At 41.0% G+C, this 20,304-nt stretch overlaps 2 protein-coding genes across 4 annotated transcripts; one reads left to right on the forward strand and one right to left on the reverse strand.

Annotated features, from left to right (window-relative positions):
• Positions 1-20: 20 nt before the first annotated feature.
• On the reverse strand, positions 21-4,819 carry tmem79a (transmembrane protein 79a). Of its 2 annotated transcripts, none has more exons than XM_084080711.1 (5): positions 4,681-4,819; positions 3,425-4,256; positions 2,179-2,373; positions 1,490-1,712; positions 21-1,171 (listed from the first exon to the last, which is right to left on the reverse strand). In XM_084080711.1, the coding sequence occupies exons 2-5, from the start codon at positions 4,131-4,133 to the stop codon at positions 979-981; spliced, it is 1,320 nt and encodes a 439-aa protein (XP_083936837.1). In that variant the 5' UTR covers positions 4,134-4,256; positions 4,681-4,819; the 3' UTR covers positions 21-978. The 2 variants fall into 2 exon arrangements, with proteins under 2 accessions (XP_083936837.1, XP_083936836.1); XM_084080710.1 differs by having other exon boundaries at positions 4,677-4,813.
• Positions 4,820-6,931: 2,112 nt separating this feature from the next.
• Positions 6,932-16,279, forward strand: msto1 (misato mitochondrial distribution and morphology regulator 1). Of its 2 annotated transcripts, XM_084080760.1 has the most exons (14): positions 6,932-7,113; positions 8,085-8,202; positions 9,827-9,899; positions 10,222-10,297; positions 10,647-10,698; positions 10,892-11,036; positions 11,218-11,332; positions 12,684-12,818; positions 13,019-13,171; positions 14,339-14,470; positions 14,676-14,860; positions 15,009-15,113; positions 15,323-15,435; positions 15,576-16,279. In XM_084080760.1, exons 1-14 carry the CDS (start codon positions 7,030-7,032, stop codon positions 15,833-15,835), a joined length of 1,746 nt encoding a protein of 581 aa, XP_083936886.1. In that variant the 5' UTR covers positions 6,932-7,029; the 3' UTR covers positions 15,836-16,279. The 2 variants fall into 2 exon arrangements, with proteins under 2 accessions (XP_083936886.1, XP_083936887.1); XM_084080761.1 differs by lacking the exons at positions 6,932-7,113; positions 8,085-8,202; positions 9,827-9,899 and adding an exon at positions 8,425-8,666.
• The last annotated feature ends 4,025 nt before the right edge of the window (positions 16,280-20,304 follow it).

Below are 20,304 nucleotides of genomic sequence, written 5' to 3' on the forward strand. Positions count from 1 at the left end.
GTATATTTTGAATAGAACTTAATTTCATTGATAAGATCATTCAAGACATTCAATATACAAAAGTGAGCAAGTAATGTGCTTCTGTGGACAAAAAAGGATAAAAAGCCTTTAATCACTGGAAAACGTAAACAATCAGCCTATTGTAAACATTGGTTTTAAAGTGGTCAAAATATACATTCTGTCACATAGATCACACAATTTCCAATATATTAGAGAACATTTTTTTAATTCATTGAATATTCAGTATTCCAAATAACCCTAGAAAGAGTATGTGCATATAATGTAGTTGGTAATTTGCGGTTTTGTCCTGTAGTATTTCATGCATACTTCAAGATACAGATTCCACATACAGCTTTGTTTTCTCCCAAAACAGCAGGCATTCATAAATTAACCCTTGCATTTATCAGAATCCATGTTCTTAAAATCAGAGGTTCGCTCTCAGAATGTAGGTGTAGTCTGGGCACTACCCTGACCCATAAGGAACAGAACATGTACATTTTGTAATAGTAACCAAGTGATACCAATCTCTCTGACTGAGCTTGCTAGGTAACGATATGCCAAGAATGAAATATAATTTAAAAAAAAAAGCTCTTCCAAATACTTAATACGATTTCCATGCAAACCAGATGGTTTATTATTTGTGTCAACCAGTGACTGACAGTTCTAATTTCTTCCCGTCTTTCCTTCATATCTGCTGTGTGTGAATATTACTCTGCATTGGCTGCTTCGGTTTATTAGGACAGTCACAGCGGATTTATGAACATCCAGAATAACGTGTTACTCCGTGAATTCAAGAGGGCTGGTCTGCTTTAAGAACACATGCCATTGAATTAAACTGAATGCTTATGGAGGATGAAAACCAAAATGATCCCAAGATGCCTTTTTGATGTTGATGTTGTGTAATGAAACAAAAAGCATTGCATTGTACATATTCTCTCATCGCCTTGCTTCTATGGACATTGCCCCAGACTTCATCCCTTAACCCCACCACCTTTTCATGGGAGGTGGAGCCGTGGTGGGAGGTGCCACATCAAAGATTGACTCTTCTCCAAGTGATGAGCATACGTAGTACAGATTGGTGCCCAGCATGACCAGTATGGGGAAAAAGGAGAGACCGAATCCCAGCCCCCTCACACTGCTGCCCAGCGAAAGACATACCCAGTAGATCAACCTGTATGAGAGAAAACAAGATAGTTCTTTCTGAGAAAAATTATGGATTTGGGGAACTTATTAAGACAGACCAAAGGAGAGCAAACATACAAATGACTAATCGATTCAGTTGTAGGACATACAGTATACAGGAAAAATGTCAACATACTGTACTATAGGACATACTGTAGGATTGATTTATGATTAATCTGGTAGATAAAAAAACTCTTCTTGACTTGTATTTGTTTACCGCAAACATGTATTCCATGCCAACAACAATATTGAAACTCATAACTAACACAGTGAACACACACACACACACACACACACACACACACACCTGCCAAAGGCAAATATTATAGTGAGCAGGGGCACAAGCTTGAGGAGGTCTTGGCTGATGTAGGTTGCCATGACAGCTAGTTGCAGGAAGTAGACTAGGAAGAGGCTCAGTGACTCGTTGACAAAGTGCCAGTGGACGACCACTTCCCTGTTCTCCAGCTTGCCCTCGTATAGGGGGCTCAGTGCACTGTACCGCAGCCTTGCCACCCCCTGCACCAACACACCTGCAGAAAGACAGAACAACAGTGTGGGCGTGCAGAAAGGGAGGGAGGTGTGTGAATGGTTTATTCCTTAACCGTTTGCTTTTGTTTTGCCTTTCTGCCAAGAAAGATACATTTATTCTAATAATTTACTTTAGTAGACATTCTTGTGCATAGCTGTGGGGTGAACACTGCAGGGTGGTCCTTGCACCACACATTGTTTTGTCTGCTACAAAGCATTAGCCAACACCTTGTATTACCTCTTTTCAGATAGGCTGCTTCTATAGCATTACACAACATATCTTAATTTGAATTCATCCAGTAAATTATAAGGAAAGCCATTTAGCTGTGCAGGATTGTACATTTGTGCATAACAATCTATATATAAATAAAAACAGTCAATGAATCTATTTCAAATATAAATCTAAATTTGATATTTAAAATGACACACTGAACACAGATTAAATAGTGAAATCAGTTAACATCTTACCAAGAACAATGGGGATGATGGCAAAGAAAGAGCAGCGTAACGTGTACACCAGCCTAACAGGGGCGCTCCCGAGCTTTGGTACATCGAAGGGAAGGAGGGCATAGCCCCCCCACACCAGCAAAGGGAAGATGACAGCTGCTGCGGCTGTCCCCAGACCAAGTTTAAGTTTTTCACCGCATACATTGTCGCTCACATCTAAGCAAGGAGAAAAAATAACAGTTGTAACGTTTTTTCTACACCATTTTCTTTTCTTTCTTTTATAATAGAGTCCACCATCGAATTGTATTAAATGTAATTCTTTTTTTCTAGGAGAACAAAAACAAAGGTGTAGGATTAGAGGAAGACACGAAGGGATGTCAAGTCGAGGATTAGTACAGCACATACTGTGGCAACCATATGGGGACTCCAAAGGTGATGATACATGGTTTGCAAAGGGCAAACCTTTACGGTTTGCTAAGGTCAAGTACATCCAAACGGGTGCCAAGGCCATCCCTCTGAGCCCAAAATGTGCAAGCGTGTCAGGGAAGCAGCCAAAGCCAGTCTCCCTGATCTCGATAGCCAAAGACTATTGAATTTGATCTGAACAATACTTTCTTCAAAACCTGATGACATGCGCTTACAAGTGTTGCCTTTTTTTAAATGTTATAATCTTTCATGTTGATGTGTTGTTCTTCACATTACAACTTATAATGTTCTTTTACTCAATGTTATTCATTATTGTTTTGGTTTGGTCTGTTACATTTACATATTTTAAACATTCCCCTGAAAACAATGGATGCTCTTTTGTTTCATGCCATCTGGTGTGTACCAGACTGACATCTATATCTTAGAGAGCAACAGTATACATTATGTTCAGTACATATCACCAGACACCAGACTGATTAATCCCTTTAGACCAGGGGTCTTCAACGTTTTCAGGCCATGGACCCCCTAGCTGAGAGAGAGAAGCAGGGACCCCCTACTCTATATTGTATAAAATTGTGTTTCAGATTAAAGTTTTTTTTTTACTTAGTCTGCTCTTTTTTCCGTTGAGAGCTTGTAGATCTGCTATTTTCAGCTAATGTTCTCCTCAGAAAATGAATTATAGGGTTCAAGTGGTTAATGTAAAAAAACTAAATCCTATCACACAAAGATTTGGCGGACCCCCTATAGTAGCTCTGAGGAGCCCCTAGGGATCCCAGACCCCCTGTTGAAGACCCCTGCTTTAGACCTTTAGTTAGTATGAGTTATCAGGATTCATACATACATGCATTATACTTGTCATCTCCTGTCCACTCTGAGTACAGCTGGCCTGCTGTGGCTGGGTCTTCGGTCTGCAGCTCATTCTCAATGTCCCGGTCAATATATTGATTGCTCTCCTGGGGAATCTCTTTGCTGGACTGATGCACTATGTTAACTTGCGGAGTGAACACCAAAGCAGCTTTCTCTGGCATCAGATTCACTGGTTCTTCGTCGTCCTCTTCTTCCTCGTCATCCGCAAATGACCCATCACCTTTGTCGTGCCTAGTGTCCATGTCTATGTCCTCGTCCCTCCACCTCTCTCCCTCAGGCATGCTCTCCCTCCATTTGGCTTTTCCCTTTCTGTCACTATTTGCCTGGCTTTGGTCCTCTGAGAGGTCTTGGCTTCCTCTACCCATGTCCTGGTCCCTCTCAATCTTTTCAGCTGTGTTTTCTGATGACAATTCCTTGTTCTCCAACTCCAGCCTTCTCATTTCGTCTCCTGGCCATGGCAAAGTGCTTGGTTCCAAAACAGCAGAGCCAAACACTTCATCCTCCTCGTGGAATTCCTCTGCATCCACTTTTATCAGCTCTTCTGCTTCAATGTTGTCATTTTTCTTTTCTCCTGTCCCCTCTGTACTCTCTACATGTTGTTGATTGTTGGCCTCTGATACTTGGGATACAGAAGGACTATGGGTTGCTTCGGATTCTGTGATTAAATTACTTTGCCCAGACATTTTTGTCTGACTAACTTTTTTTTAAATGTAAGTGTCTGTCTTTAGTCTCTTTGTGCCTCTATTTTCTATATCCTCTCTATATCTCATTTTTGTTGTTGCATGTCATACAGTCTTCATTGGATCCTGAAAAATAAATGTAATTGTCAAATTCAACTCCCATTTTCAAAAAGCAAAGTTCACTTGTTATCATGGGTGTGTCATATTACAGACAATAGCCTACAAAGAATTATAGCCTAGCCTAGTGCCTACAACGCACCACCATCACCTACTGTATGAATAACATTTCCGCTTTAGGCAGGCTACATATAGGTCTAGTCTAAGTTAACTATGGGACTGTAGAGACAGTATGAAACGATCAATGGCTTAAATTGACCCAGTTGAAACTTTCCCCTGGTATCTATGCGACTATAAATGGGTTTTTCACACCCGTGACAACTGTTCAGGTTCAGATGAGAGCAAAACACATTCCTGTGAGGCAGTCTAAAAACTGCGATCCTTCAGGCTAGTCTACCAATACTTAATATTATTGTACAGAGAGCATACCTACTATCAATCCCGCTCCATTGCCGAAAGCAACCAGTAGACTTAAACGATCCTGAATGATTCCCCTGCTTGACAAGAAGTTCTGCTTGATAGGTGAGACAGAAAAGTTACTAGGCAGGTGTGGCCAACAGGTTCATTCTTTAGTGACTGCATGCGGTATGAAGGGCGGAGCGGAGCAACTGGGGAGACTTTGCCCGTGGCTTTATTATCTAAACAAAAACACAATGGTCTACTGATGGGGAAGTAGTAGGCGGTAGGCTAGTAGCAGTGGTTGAAAAAGTAGGCCTACTCAAAGGTAAACACCGCAAAAGTAAAAGTCCGTAATTCAAATTTACTTGAGTAAAAGTACAAAAGTATTGGAAACAAAATGTACTTAAAGTATCAAAAGTAGAAAGTACCCATTATACAGAATGTCCCATTTCACAAGTTTTCAAATGTACAATATGAATACAAATCCTTTGAAAATAGCAGATACAAGCTCACCATTGTACCGGCTATTTTCAAATGGCCGAAATTGGCTGAAGTGATTAATGTCTGTTTTGTAATAATAATCAAAATCTATAAAGTAACTATGTATTCTAAAGTTTTCAAATAATTGTAGTGGAGTAAAAGTACAATATTTGCCTCTGAGATGTAGTGGAGTAGAAGTAAAAGTAGCCTACTGAAAATTGGAAATACTCCAGTAAAGTAAAAGTACCTAAAAATTGTACTTATAAGTACAGTACTTGAGTACATGTAATTATATTTACTTTACACCACTGACTAGTAGTCTGTACGGCATTATAGTATTAGTATGCAGGCAGCCAGCTACACAGTAAAATCCCCAGTGTTCATTTAACTCTGAGAGTGTATTAGTCTACTCTACTCACTCTTTGCACACTCTCAGAAGCCACACTGGATTTACTGTGTAAACTAAAGTTAAACTTTACCCATTTGCCCGGTCATATTCAGAGTGATTGTGTCACAGCCCTCATACTGACACCATGTCCATTTCTCTCATCTCATTCTGAACTGGGAGGATTGGTTTCCCTAAAAAGTACGAAACCATGAGTGTAAACCTGTCTCACCGGCTTGCCCGCCCCTGCACCCACAGGGCCAGGACATCTTTTGTTATCATTAGGCCCCAATTTATTAATACAGTATTAGTAACATTATCGAAGTTATAGATTGTTTTATTTGATAAAATACTAGAACATTTTCGGTTCTATAATAATAAATAGTACTATGTGTACTTTAAAATGTTGTTCAAGTGACTGAATAAGTTAGTTATACAAGTCAACACATGTATTATGTATGCGAGGGATTGAAGGCAGTAGATGGCTGGATATATTAAACGCTACAATAATCCATTGCATTTATTATGTTTTAAATTAACCATTTTTTAGGATTGTTTTGCGAGTGCACGTACGTGCGCCATCCCATAGCCTGGGTTGGTGTTGTTGCTGTTTGTCTGTGTCACTCACTCACTCACTCACTCACTCACTCACTCACTCACTCACTAACAGGCAATAACAACAATAACTGCGCTGGAAAATAATATACCCATAAGCAGTCAGTGTTTAATTGCAGTTGTCCATTAGATTAATTATTATAATAGACAAAGTTGTCTACGTGATTTAGCAGTTGCCTAACAACCAACTAGCCTATCACAGCCCAGGTTGTGACTCTCTGCCTGGGCTATGAGATATAGACCAATCGGAGCCGCGTGCGCCACATGTGAGGCCATGGCGCAGTGAAACCGAACTACCACCAGTGTTGCCAGATCTTTCGAGAGAAACAAGCAACCGGGTCTATGAAAACAAGCCCAAAAGAAGCTAGCCCTTCCTAAAGATCTTGAAGAAAATTCGAAAAATGTGGAATATTTTGTGAAACATTTTAACAACACAAATATTGTATGGCATAAAATATTATTATTTTCAGATGGGGTCTGCAGACAAATACATATGAATTTGAGGGTCCATGACATGGAAATGTTTGAGAACCACTGATTTAAATAACATTAGGAAACAATTACAACTGAGCCAAATTAAGCATCTACACTTTAGAAACAAGCCCAAAAAATCGCAACTACGAAAATGTACAGGCTGTACAGAAAAACAAGCCCAAATCCGCGTATAATAAGCAGACATGGCAACCCGACTACCACGCAGTGTTCTAGAAACAGCCAATGGTATCTCTGTACGCACTTCACCCCAACCAATGGGTTATAGTTGTGGTAAAGCTACAGCTAGTAGCTACTGTTAGGTAGACCGAGTGAAAACACTGTTGTCACAACAGTATTTCCAAAATATGTGCTTAATGCGCAGAGAACAGACATTTATTTAGTTCGTTTTGCTCGTTAATAACCGTCGCGATGAGTAGCCATTGCAGAGAAGTCATTACCCTTCAATTGGGACACTATGCAAACTTTGTGGGGACTCACTGGTGGAATTTACAGGTTAGTGTGGTTTCTGTTAGCTTTAGCTAACTAACGGTTTGGTATAACTATCCAAGTTCAAAACTTGTTTTAATGAGTGAGAATAGCTCGTACTTAAAATTAATGCATAGTATACACTATGAACAGAAGCTATAACAGTAAAGAAGGACAATAGCCAGCTTTTCAGCTAGCTAGACAACACAAAGAACATAATGTTTAATGTTCCTGCTCATTCATACATACATTACTTACATACATACACACAGACGTACATACGTACATACATACATACATACATACATACATACATACATACATACATACATACATACATACGTACGTACGTACGTACGTACGTATAGAAACCTAATTTCAACTCGTAGGATTAGTAAGCTAACTGTCGTTTATTCTCTGGCAGAGATGTGTGTGAAGGATGCATTGCAGGGTGTATGGGATTCATTCAAAGTCAGTTTCAGTGAGGAGGACCACACTGACAAAGAGGCCTTGACATTTATGTACAGTATATGTCATAGTTCGTACCATATACCAGGGAATCAGATGGTACACACATACCATACCCATATGGATGTCCTAGCTTGCAGCTAGGTAGTCATTACTGTCCTGTGTTGTAATGGTTGAGTTGCATTAATCACTGATTGGGTATTCCAATACCATGGGCTAGTAGTTTCTTTGTAAAACTATCCCCTAAGCAAGATATTACTTAGACTCATTTTGATTCAGTTAGCTTATGATTATGCAGTTTCTTGGTAAGCTACTGGTCATATATCACACAACTTTAACTTTTTCTTGGTGAGCAACGTTTCATAAAGTATGATCCATTGTTTTATAGAACAAAACCTAGCAAACAATTCTGTTCGTATTGTTGTACGTAACATATGCACTTTCTGTATATATCACACTTACACCTTTGGTAATATTGAGTGTACTGAGTTTGTTCTACCTCAACCTCTCGCCCTTCTTGTTGTCTTCAGGATGCTTCTTTATCATCTGGCCCCGACGACATACATAGTGACGTTGTGTTTCGTGAGGGACAGACTCTGGGGGGTCATGTTACTTACACCCCTCGTCTAATTGCCATGGATCTCAAAGGTAAGCACACACTGTGTGTACGATATGTTGGCCCGGACAAAATGTCCACAGTAAGGGCCAAAGCAGGCTGTTCTGGCTGAGGAAACTCAGATCCTTTGGTGTGTGTAATAGGATGATGTTCTATCAGTCTGTAATGGCCAGTGTCCTCTTCTTTGTGGTTGCCTGCTGGGTGGGGGGGGGGGGGGGGGGTTCACATGAAGGCTGCAGGCACAATAAGCCTAAACAGGCTGGTGAGGAAGGCTGGCTCTGTCGTTTGGGCCACACTGGACGGGGTGGAGGATGTGGTGAAGGTGCGTGTACAGAGGAAGCTGGAGGCCATCGGGCCAACCACTCCCACACCCTCCACATGGAGATTGAAGAGCGAGTGAGCGATAGGAAGGACTTATTCCTCTACCAGCCTGAGGCTGGAGGAGCTTCGTCAGTCCTTTGTGCCGTTTGCTATGAGAATGATTATCTATGATGAGGTACGCAAAGGGCAACGATAACTGACTCTGTTACTTTGTTGCATTGTTGCGTGACTATTGTAACATCCAATCTGTCACCTGTAACGTTACCTGTGGTCTGTGCTGATGTCATAACTATAGGCTACCATGCTTCTCTTTTTCACATTCTGCATCAGGCAGGAGGATTGTATATAGAGTATATACGTCTGTATACTTTTATATTTATTAATGTTGGTGTCACTTGTTCTGCACCAGGCAGGATGAATGTATAGGGTGTATACATCTGTATACTTTATTCATATTTGTTTGACAGTGTCTGTTGATGTTATTCTTCTGTACCTATTGTACTTCTTTGCCCTGTATCTAACTTTTACTGCTGCGCTGTCTCTGGCGCCTACATTTATTCCGCGAGATCAATATTTATCTACATCATGGCAAAAACATTAATCGTGGTGCTGAGTTCACAAGGGCAGATACAAAGATACATGCTACCATTAATTTTCAATGGAAGCCAGCGACATGAAGATACAAAGCAACATCCGACATTTGCAGCCGCTACAAAAAGATACAAAGCTACAAATTGAAGTTGAGCTGGGTTCAACTTCCAGATAAAAAATTACAACTGTAGCTCCGATGACGTAGGGAAGCGATGACGTAAACGACCGTGTTGAGCAACATGGATACAGAGCGACAAATATGCTGTGTATCTTTGTGTCTGCCCGTGTGAACGCAGCGTAAGCATCTTGTGTCGTTCAGTGTGACAGGATAAAGGACAGCCTTCTTCAAGCTGATGCACAGTTGTGCATCAGTGTCGTAGGCTATGAGTTCTGCCGATTATGTGCCATGTGCCATGGTCGTTAAGTGTGCTTCTACCTTAACCAGACAATTTTAAATGTTTCATGTGTTAAAGCACAGGAATCAAACACTACAGTATCTGCTGTCTATGTGTACACAGTTTTGTGTACAAATATCTGGAGATATTTCCACTGCCCTTTGGAGAATCATCAAGCCAAGTCCGAGTCTAAATCTTCCTCCTTTTATTATTTGTTTTGTTATGTTTTATTCAAGGTAAATATTGCCCCAACCTATGTCAGCTGACATACTGTAGGTTGTAGTTTCTTCAATTCAATAATTGGCACAGTGTGATAGATTCTCTCTCTCTCTCTGTTCCTCTATAACAGGTAGTCTTCAGACTCTAAGGCAAGAGGGAAGTCTGTATGAAACTGACCAAGATGGCAATATTGCTTTCACATGGTATGTGTGTTTCAGATATGATGATATTCACCAATATGTGAGTGTACTGTATGTCAGAATATTATTTGTCTGCTTAGAGGGTACCAATAACTAAGTATAGTATAAATGACTATTTCTTTTTTTCTCCTGTCCCATGTGATATTTGTGAACCACATTTCACAAACAGTACATCTCAGACCAAAATGATAAAACATTTATATATTTTTGTAATGGGAGGAATTTTCAATATATTTGTAATTGACAATAAAGGGTTTCTAAGTATCTTTGCATAACAAGTTATTGGTTCTTTGTATTCAATATGAAAATGTGCTCCACTTGGCAGGGAGGGAAAAATGATGCTGCACAAAGAGACTCCCACGACAAAGAACCCCTTCCTCCAAGACCTGGACAAACTAGATGTGAGTATTTATAATGAGATGTAAATCCTGTGCATAACAATATTTTATTTAAATTGATCTTATGACACAATGCTTGTAAACTGTCCTTTGAAAATGAAAAAAGAAAAGAGGATCTGTCTTCTTCGACATGTAATTATTTTCAAAAGAAAGGATGGTTATGTTTCAGACAGCTCTGAGAGCATAGCTTTTGTTTATTGTTCATTCCATCACTGGAAAAAAAAAGAGTCCTAAGATTAAAGGACAGGGCTTTGTCTTTGATCCACTTACAACTTTCATGTGCGTAGTACTGAACTTGAATCATGAAAACATCCTCATTCAATCTTATTTTGACGTCTATCTTTCTTTTCAGAAGGGGGAGATATTTGCTGATTTTGCCTCCCAGTCTCACCCTCAGTGCTCAGGTAATAGAACGATCCAATCATTTTCTCAGAACTCCTTATCAGCAATTTTCTCTTAAATATGTATTTATATTATTATTATTAGCAATTGTTTGAACTGTGCATGTGATATGTAAGTGCAGTTTATGGTGTTCCGTCCTGCGTGTAATTAAAAGTAACCAGAGATCATTCATAAAACTCCTGTTGTCAACTGCAGTGAGCACGGCTACTGTGAACGACCATCTGGAGCGTTTACAGAACACCTACAGGCTGGAGGGCAGTGTGAGGGTATGGTCTGACTTCCTCAGGATCCACCTGCACCCTCGCACCATCTCCGTCATCCACCAGTACAACCATGATGGGTGAGGGGCAGCGCCGATCCACTTTACACACATTCTTGGAGGAGCGATGTGGGACTATTTTGGCTGTCCAGATTATGTTCTAGAGTTATCCGGTGCACCATAGTTCATTATATTCAGTTTCATAATATCATACATGCGGTGTCAGAGTCTTAACAACATGTGTGGATGTGTGGATGTCCAGGGAGACTCACCGTCTGGAAGCGTTTGGCCAGGGAGAGGCACTGCTCCAGGGATCTGTGTTGGAAGAGCTGGAGGATAGGCTGCACTTCTTTGTGGAGGAATGTGATCATCTTCAGGTAACTACAATACATACACACTTAACTACTCATTGTTTTGATTTAGATTTTAAATAGTTTCATTGTACACACGCTCAATTTACAATTTACCTCCACCTCTCATTACACACACACACACACACACACACACACACACACACACACACACACACACACACACACACACACACACACACACACACACGTTAGGGCTTTCACAACTAGAGATTTTCACTGGTCGACTAATTTGACCCAGTGGTTGTCGACTAGTCGATGTTAATCTATTAAAAATGCCATTACTATTATTATTATCCTCCTGCCTTTATTTTTATGCCGTTTTAAAGGAAGCGCTTCTGGCACAGCAGCACAGCAGCGTCTTCAAGGATCCTCAAAAGGGGGTTATTGCCCAATAATAGGCTATTATTGGGCATACTTTTGACCCCCTTTTTTTTATCAACTATTCGACTAGTACCAACAAGGTGGACTAGTGGTTATACTAGTCCACTAGTCTACTAGTTGGTGAAAGCCCTAACGCACACACACACAAAATAGTGAGCCTCATTCACAAAACTTAGATTTTTGTGCAAACTTAGGTGTATCATTTGCCACATTGACACTGGTTTGTAAATCGAATGAGCATTCATCATTTGATGAAGTTATAGCTATAGTTATATAAGCTAACATAGATTCTTGCTCCTGGCTCCCCCCCCCCCCCCCCCCCTTCTTCTTTTCCGTTCTTACTGAAAACAACAAAAACAATGGAGCTAGCACAAAAACTAATTTCACCCACTTCTTTACACCTGTAAACCTAAAGGGACATTTGTAAGTAAAACATTTTTAGGGGTAACTTTATTTTGTTGGTTTATTTTATTTCTTTCAGGGTTGTTTTTTTTAAGGGTGCAGGGAAAAAAACTAAGTTGGGGAAATTGAGTTTTATTTTATCTTATTCGTCCACATTAGTTTTTCACAAACATCACAAACTAATTCACTAACTTTGTTTTTTGTAAAGCTACTCCTAATTTTCTTTTTACCTACAAATGTCGCTTGGGTCTCTGTATAAACCTGTGATGAGACAAAGTGGATTCTAGACACTTGCATGAGCACATTCATATCAAATGTGATCATATGCATGTTCTATTATAGGTGCATTACACTGAAGATTATAGAGGAACTTGGGTTAAGTCGGGTACATCCAATTACTACTGTATCTACTTTATTTCAAGTGCATTTGTGATGTTGACCAAAAACGGGAACATATTGACTCACTAGTGAAAGTACTCTTATTTATTCCTTCTGTCCTTTTCTTCATTCCCTTCTTTCTTTTCCCATTACTTCCATCTCTTCCTCTTCCTGCATCCCTTGTTTCTCTCAGGGGTTCCAGGTGCTATGTGACTTGGCCGATGGCTTTTCCGGCCTGGGATCAAAGGTCACAGAAATGCTGCAGGACTCATATGGTGGGAGAGGTATCCTAACCTGGGGGCTGGCACCTGTCAGCCACCCAGATTCGGTGAGTAATGAGAAACGTTCTATAGTAGCTATCCGCAAAACTCCAAGATTACAGTTTTGTTCATTGTCTAACCCTGTCATTTAACCCAGAGGTAGTTTATCGTTGTTTTGTCTCTTTTTTTTTGTAAATGCACCATTTCTTTTTATACTGCTGCAACAAACGAGGCTTATTTTGTAATGCTATTGCTTCTGTTGATTCAGACTCCAATGAAGGACCTCTACCACCTGATGAACTGCGCATTAGGGACAGTGCATCTTGCCAGGCACAGTTCTTTCTTCTGCCCTATGACCTTGAGGGGTGGGCTGGGCAGACGACCCACCTCTCCCATGGCCTTCCCTCATCTAAACTACAATGTGAGTCTCACTTATCAGTTTCTCTGTCTCTCCAGACTGTTTTCTTTGTTTTGTTTTGCACCCTGTCCATCCATGCGTGTGTGTGTGTGTGTGTGTGTGTGTGTGTGTGTGTGTCCGTGTGTCTGTCTGCGAGCAGCTAATCTCCGGCACCGTTGGCCTGGTTGCAGCGAAACTGTACACACACACTCCCTGGATGCCAGAGCAGAACCTCTGCCCCAAATGTTTCACATGGGCCTGTTGTAGCGTCACCAGGAGGCTGATTTTTGCAAAACACATTTTTTAACAGTACTCCCGCAGATTTTGTCCAAACACACGTAAATCGGTACACAGTATCTCTATAGTCATTAAACGAAACAGATTAAAAAAAAAACGATTATTTCCGATTTTTCATATTCCATCCTGATTTGCTAAGATTGGCTTCCAAAGTTTGCAGGAGTGCTCCATTTTGAACAAAATGCCACAAATCCTGAACGCAGCTTGCGATTTCCGCGAGATTTTGCATGCACATTCCCACTAGGCCGAGGAAGAAAAGCCACTTCAAATCAGCCTTATGGTGGCGCTATAACAGGCCGATTAGCTTTTTAACCTATAACTGCACCGATTTGCGTAAAACTTTGTATGCGTACTCCCTAGAGGCCAAGGAAAAACCTTTGCCCTGCATTTTTCACATCTGCCTTTTATAGCGCCACCAGGAGGCCGACTTATGTAAAACATTGTTTTTTATATTACTCCTTCAGATTTTATCCACATTTTACGCATGATATCTTTAGTGATGTGATAAAGACGAATCTGTTGGATTTTTCATATGCCATCCTGATCGGCTAAGATTGACATCTAAAGTTTGCAGGAGTGGCCCGTTTTTAACAAAATGCCTCAAATCATAAACGCTGCGTCCCATTGCGGTGAAACTTGCGTGCACATTCGCACTGCGTTGAGGAACAAATGTCACCCTTTTGACATTGCCCTATTATAGCGCCACCAGGAGTGTCCAACACAATTGAACTCGGGCGACGGGCGGTGTGGGGGGCGAGTGTTTTAATCCTTTGCCATCCAGACACCCCCTGCCTGCCATTCATAATTGCCAGTTTACCATAGAGATTTTCCAGTTTTATTTAATTTATCAATTGATCTATGTCTAAGTACATCTTTATATTTCCTTTGTGCCAGCCCTTACTGTGGTACCACAGCAGCGCTGTCCTGGCTCTAGGTCTGGATGCCCTTACTGCATCCTACAGGCTGAGGAACAACACTGTCCCCATGTGGCAAGTGGCAGATGCGCTGGCCTCGTCCGGGAGAAAGGTGACTTCATGCTCTCATATGAACACAATAGTTTCTTTCTATGTTGTTTTATAATGTAGCTTACCTGTACTAGCATCACTGGACTTAAGGTTTTAGGGTCATCATATGTGATCATCATCAATGTTAAATGTGATTGTCCTGAGGTTTCCTACATACCATGCAAGAGGCTTTTAGCTTGTGCTCAGTGAGGTAATGTTAATTTCAGGTGGTGGCTGCGTATGGTGCCGTTCCCTTTCCCATGATGCACGGCAGCTGTCTCCCTGATGCCTTGACATCCTGTGCTGATGCATTACCATGGAAACCCTTATCAGCTTGCCCGGAACTTGGTGATGGTCGATGTTACGGCCAGATGGTAACACTCAAGGGCTTGGAGGGACAGAGCCTGGTCAGGTCAGCATCTTCCCCAAATGAATGAATAAATTACTGTTGATTTTCTTTCTTCCATAAAATGTTACATAGCCCAGATAAGCATCTTCCATGTGACTATTGTAATACTTGATGAAAAAACAACTACAAAAACTACGATCCATGCTATCAGGTCTCTGGAACCAGGAACCCAGCCACGCACTCCCCTGTACAGCCTTAACCATGGGGAAGATGTCCTTGAAGACTACATCAGATCCTTCTATCCTACCACACCTCTGTGAGTTCCCCATTCACACACACACACACACACACACACACACACACACACACACACACACACACACACACACACACACACACACACACACACACACACACACACACACACACACACACACACACAGATAACTACTATTTTGTATGTAACTACTACTGATTGACGGTTTCTGCTCTTGTCTTTTTGCCTCTCTCTCCTTTGCTGTACAGGGCATTGCATCTGGTGTCAGCCCCCAGCAAACTGACACCTCCTTTCCCACACATATGCAGCCAGTCTCTTGGTGAGCAGGGCTTAATACAGAGTCAGCCCCCTCCCCGTGGCTGTGAGTATACAGTGATTTCAATCGTTGTTTTGGCATTTTTTCTGAACAAAACCGATTCTGATTCATTTCTTTCAAGTGGAGCCTCTGTGATTTTGCCTTCCTTTCTTGAACTTCTGTTTCTCTTTCTTCATTGTGTGCAGCCTCAGCACCAGTAGTCTCTTCCCTGCCCATCCTGACCTCCCTCCAGTCAAGCCCCGCGGTCGGCCAATGGCTGTCAGATATGCACCGCGGTGTCAGCACCCTTGACATTGGCCGTGTGGCCCCCAGCTTCCTCTCACAAGGACCTGAAATGGCTGACTACCTGGAGGCTCTGGAGGAGCTGCGTCTCCTGGCCAGATGTTACCGGGATGACAGCGGTGGAGTGGCACGCTCTTCTTCTTCTTCGGAGGACGATAACTGACAATGACGTTATGAGAGTCTGTGTTTAGAAGAGTTCCATGCACTCCATAGTCATGTGGATAGACTGATGTCCACTGACTGCCATATATACAGTATGTCAGCCCAACAGCTGTGTATTCACCCTACCGATCAACACATGCACCTTTCATACATAGTGAGAAGAAAAAGAGCTGTACGTCTTCTGGTTTGGATGAGGACACAAAGTTACAGAATGAGGTGAAACGGTTAGTAGATTGCACATTAACCAGAAGAAAGAAGCCTGTCTCGTTAAGATGTAAAAAAAAAAAAACATTAGCCCACAGTAAATCCTGTTAATTTAACGCTGAGAGTGTGAGAATGCCATTTCCATTTTTACACTCTAGTTAAATTAACAATGAGGATTTTACAGTTTACAAGGAACTGTTATGTTTCTTAATGTGTAATTAAATGTGTTTTATACTAAGTGCTTTTGTTTTCAAAAAGTACATCATTACAATATCTAATACCTGACTGGAAGACATCAAAGCCGTTGTTGAGTGCCAAGATTTTTTTAAAGAACGCTTTTTCATTTATTTTACTTAAACCGGTTGATATGGACCTATAATTGTTCATCAGGGATGTGTATAGAATATTTTATTTTAAGAGTGGCTTGATGACTGCAGTTTTCAGGCTTGTGGCAACCAATCTGAGAGAAGGGATGTGTTGACAATTTATAGAAGATCTGATACCATGCAATTTGATTTTTTTCTTTTTGGAAAAGCTTGTTGGCCGAATATCAAGGCAGCAGGAGGAGGATTTCAAATGTTGCATACTCCAGGTTTTTATGGGGAGATAGAGGACTCACTCATTCAGACACTACATGACATTGGAGCATCCCATCGGTGCAGCTCTGCACTCTTTTGGGAGGGAGGGGGTCATTCGCAGAATCTTAAGTTTAGTTATGCCTGGCAACGAAGAACAGATATAGAGTAGGGGTTAGTTGTTCCTGTTAGGAGGGGAGGTCTGCTGCCTCCTGTAGATAGTTAGCAGCTACACACTCCGGTGTAGCTGCTACCGCTCCTTGTGTGTTGCTTCTCATCGTCTGGTGTGACATTGACACCCGACTCAGTTCTGTCCATGCCGTCCAGCAAAGCTAGTTCCCCAGGGAAATAGCTTTACAGTTGCAAGGAGTTGCATAGGTGTAAAATGGCCTTAAGCCTTTGTAGCACAAGCGATATGACAGGGGTTTATAAGCTGAAGGTTTAGGTTTCAAAGCTGGTAAGGAACATTTTCACACTAAACTCTAAAAAATCCTCTCTAAACTCTATAAGGTTAACTATTTTCAATGCTGTGGCATGAGAGCTATGCCCGTGGTGTGTAAACCAAAGGTTTGGGGTTCAAGACCAGAATTTGGCAAATGTTCACTCTCCATCTAAATTCTACAAGGTTTACAAGTATTTTTTTCTCAATTGCATCTTCCATGCTTCCGTGGCATGAGAGCTATGTCCAATTGTCCATGATTTGTAAACCAAAGGGTTGGGCTTCATTTCCACCATTTGGCAGATTTTCACTCTCAATTCTCTACAAGGTTAACGATTTTGTTGTCACTATTACCTTCCATGTTTCTGTGGCACGAGAGCTATGTCATCAATTGTAAACTAAAGGTTTCGGATTCAAAAACAGACATCGAATCCAAATAAAGGATCAATCAAATGCCACAATAAACTAGAACAGGAGTCAAACAAAACTATTAATATGAAACACTGGGAGGAAAAAAATACTAAAAGGAAATCTCAAAAAATTAAATGCTTTAAAAAAAATACAAATAATAAAATGAAATACTAATGTCACTTTGCTTAATATGTAAATGTCTTAAGGTACTAGTATGGAGTATGGAGGCACACTCTTTGCCTTACAAAGCCCAAAAATAAAGATTCACCGGGAACAAGATTCAAACCCACGACCTTCAAATTGAAAAATCTCTCCTTGCACCACCAGGCCTTCCACTCTAAAGTGATGTTATTTAGATCCCATAATAAATCTGATAGTGTTACTGAGAGTAACACTGCCTCCAAAACGTTTTCCTACAACCTAAATGGAAATTGACTTTTTGAATAGTTTTGTCATACTTCCACCATGTCTTTCAAATATATTTCATGAATAAATGTACATAATTTGTAGGCTGCCCTTCTTAATTAGCCTATATAGACATCAATACAAGCAGGCAAGAGGTCGAGGCTGTCAGTGCTCCGAGTCACCACTAGAGGGAAGCGTTGGCCTAAAAGTGAAAGAGTGTATTCGGTCCTAATACCTAACCTTAACCCTAACCTTAGTAAAACTATGCCTAAACCTAACCTCAGTAAAACTATGCCTAAACCTAACCTTAACCCTAACCTCAGTAAAACTATGCCTAATTTGATTGATTGATTGATGTAGGCCTACTTTATTTAGTAAGACATGAGAACAACAGTAAATGGAAGTACAAATTCACTAACTGGAAGGCTCATAAAGCACTAAGCTTGTTTAAAATGAGATCCCCTCGCACACAAATCATGATGATAAGAGACAGACAGATAAACCTAACCTTAACCCTAACCTCAGTAAAACTATGCCTAAACCTAACCTTAACCATAACCTCAGTAAAAACTAGGCTATGCCTTCACCTAACCTTAACCATATAGACCCCTTAACAGACGACGTCATACTGGCTGCGTGCAGCCAGTATGCGCGCAACGAAACCCATTATATCAGGTCTCGTTAGGACGCGTCTCACTAGCCAACACACACAAGAGGGGGTTGGGGTGTGCTGAAACCAGTGCACCCCGAAACAGGTTGGGAATTGATTGCGTGAAACAATCACCTGTGCGTCCAGGCTCAATGTTAGTAAACAAATAATTGGTCTATAACCATAACCTCAGTAAAACTATGCCTAAACCTAACCTTAACCTCACAGAACTATGCTTAACCTTAACCTCAAACTAATATAAAATGTGTCAGAAAATGTTTTGGATGGGGGAAATAAATCAACTGAATGTAGTTGCATTCCAGTAATAGCGTGCCAGACAGGTGCAAAACATATTCTCTGGACATAAACCCTACGACTTCAAAGTATTCCCATTTTGGTGCCTGGATTTCCCCTTTAGTGCCCATTCTTCCTAGTGCCCAAGTTTCACAGTGCCCACTGTCCACTCTGTTTTGTGTGTGATGTGTAGTATGAGGACTTTTTCCCCCCATAAATTGCTACTACTACTAGGCTGTTATTAGCCTATTATTATCATCATTATCATCAACACGTTTTTTTTTTACATTATTTATGTTCTATACAAAAGTACATTTTGAATTCTGGACTTTTACTTTAGAGTATTTCTACAGTGCAGTATCGATACTTATACTTAAGTAAAACATTTGAGTATTTTTCCACCACTGTTAATAAGTATGATTCCCCATCAACACTCACTGTTTGGATTTCCTTACAAATCGTCAACAAAGATGACGTCATAGGACCCGCCCACGCCAGTCAGTCAACTCCGTCCGTCAGCGTTGCCATGTCCACAGAATACAGGCTTCTTTGTCTGTAAGTTGCATGTAAAAAATTGTGGTTGCGGTTTTGGGCTGTTCTTAATTAATTTCAAGTCAAGGACCCCCAAAATGCCCCAAATTGATATATTTTATGCCAGGGACCCCCGTACAACAATATTCCACATGTTTTCAATTTTCTTCAAGACTTCTTTTTGGGGTGATTAGATAGGCGGCTATTTTCAAATAGCCAATGTATTATTTTAAAAAGCGAAGGGCTCGCGCTTCTTTTGGGCTTGTTTTTTACAGACGTGATTGCTTACTTCTCTCACAAAACCTGGCAACAATGGCCGCCCGTTGTTTTCGGCGGAAACGGAAGTGCTCACACAGGTACGACGGTGGTGGTGGTGACGCGAACCCTTTTTCTACCCCTTGTTTTTCAGTAGCGGGGGGCGGGGGGCGGGGAGCGGGGGGCGCCCTAGTCCCTACGTCACATCCTAGACGGATAGCTCCGCCCACACTGGGCGAGCGCTGTCAGTGCAGCGGAAGTCGATGCGCAGACGGCTTTGTTGTTGAAGCCCGACTGACGCACGCTCATGAGAAACAGCAGAAATGAAATCTGGCGAAAACAGTTGCGTGCATTAAACTTTAAAGGAAACATGCAGTCTAAATATATAATAAATATCCATTTGCCTAATTCACCACTACTTTTGCGTTTGAAACTTAGTATTTCTCTAAATATTACACTTTCACGACAGCCTAAGTATAAACTGTTATATTAGATGAGTGAAACAGCTGTCTCACCACTACTTTTGCGACTGTGTCTCAACGTGGTTTTACTGGTTAAATTAAAAATAAAATTTGCGTTTGAAACTTAGAATTTCTCTAAATATTACACTTTCACGACAGCCTAAGTATAAACTGTTATATTAGATGAGTGAAACAGCTGTCGATACAGTCAATATAAGTAAATCATTATATGATGATAGCCTTATG

The sequence above is a fragment of the Gymnoscopelus microlampas genome, assembly GCF_963454915.1.
Source record: "Gymnoscopelus microlampas genome assembly, chromosome: 15".
In the NCBI taxonomy this organism is placed as follows: Eukaryota; Metazoa; Chordata; class Actinopteri; order Myctophiformes; family Myctophidae; genus Gymnoscopelus; species Gymnoscopelus microlampas.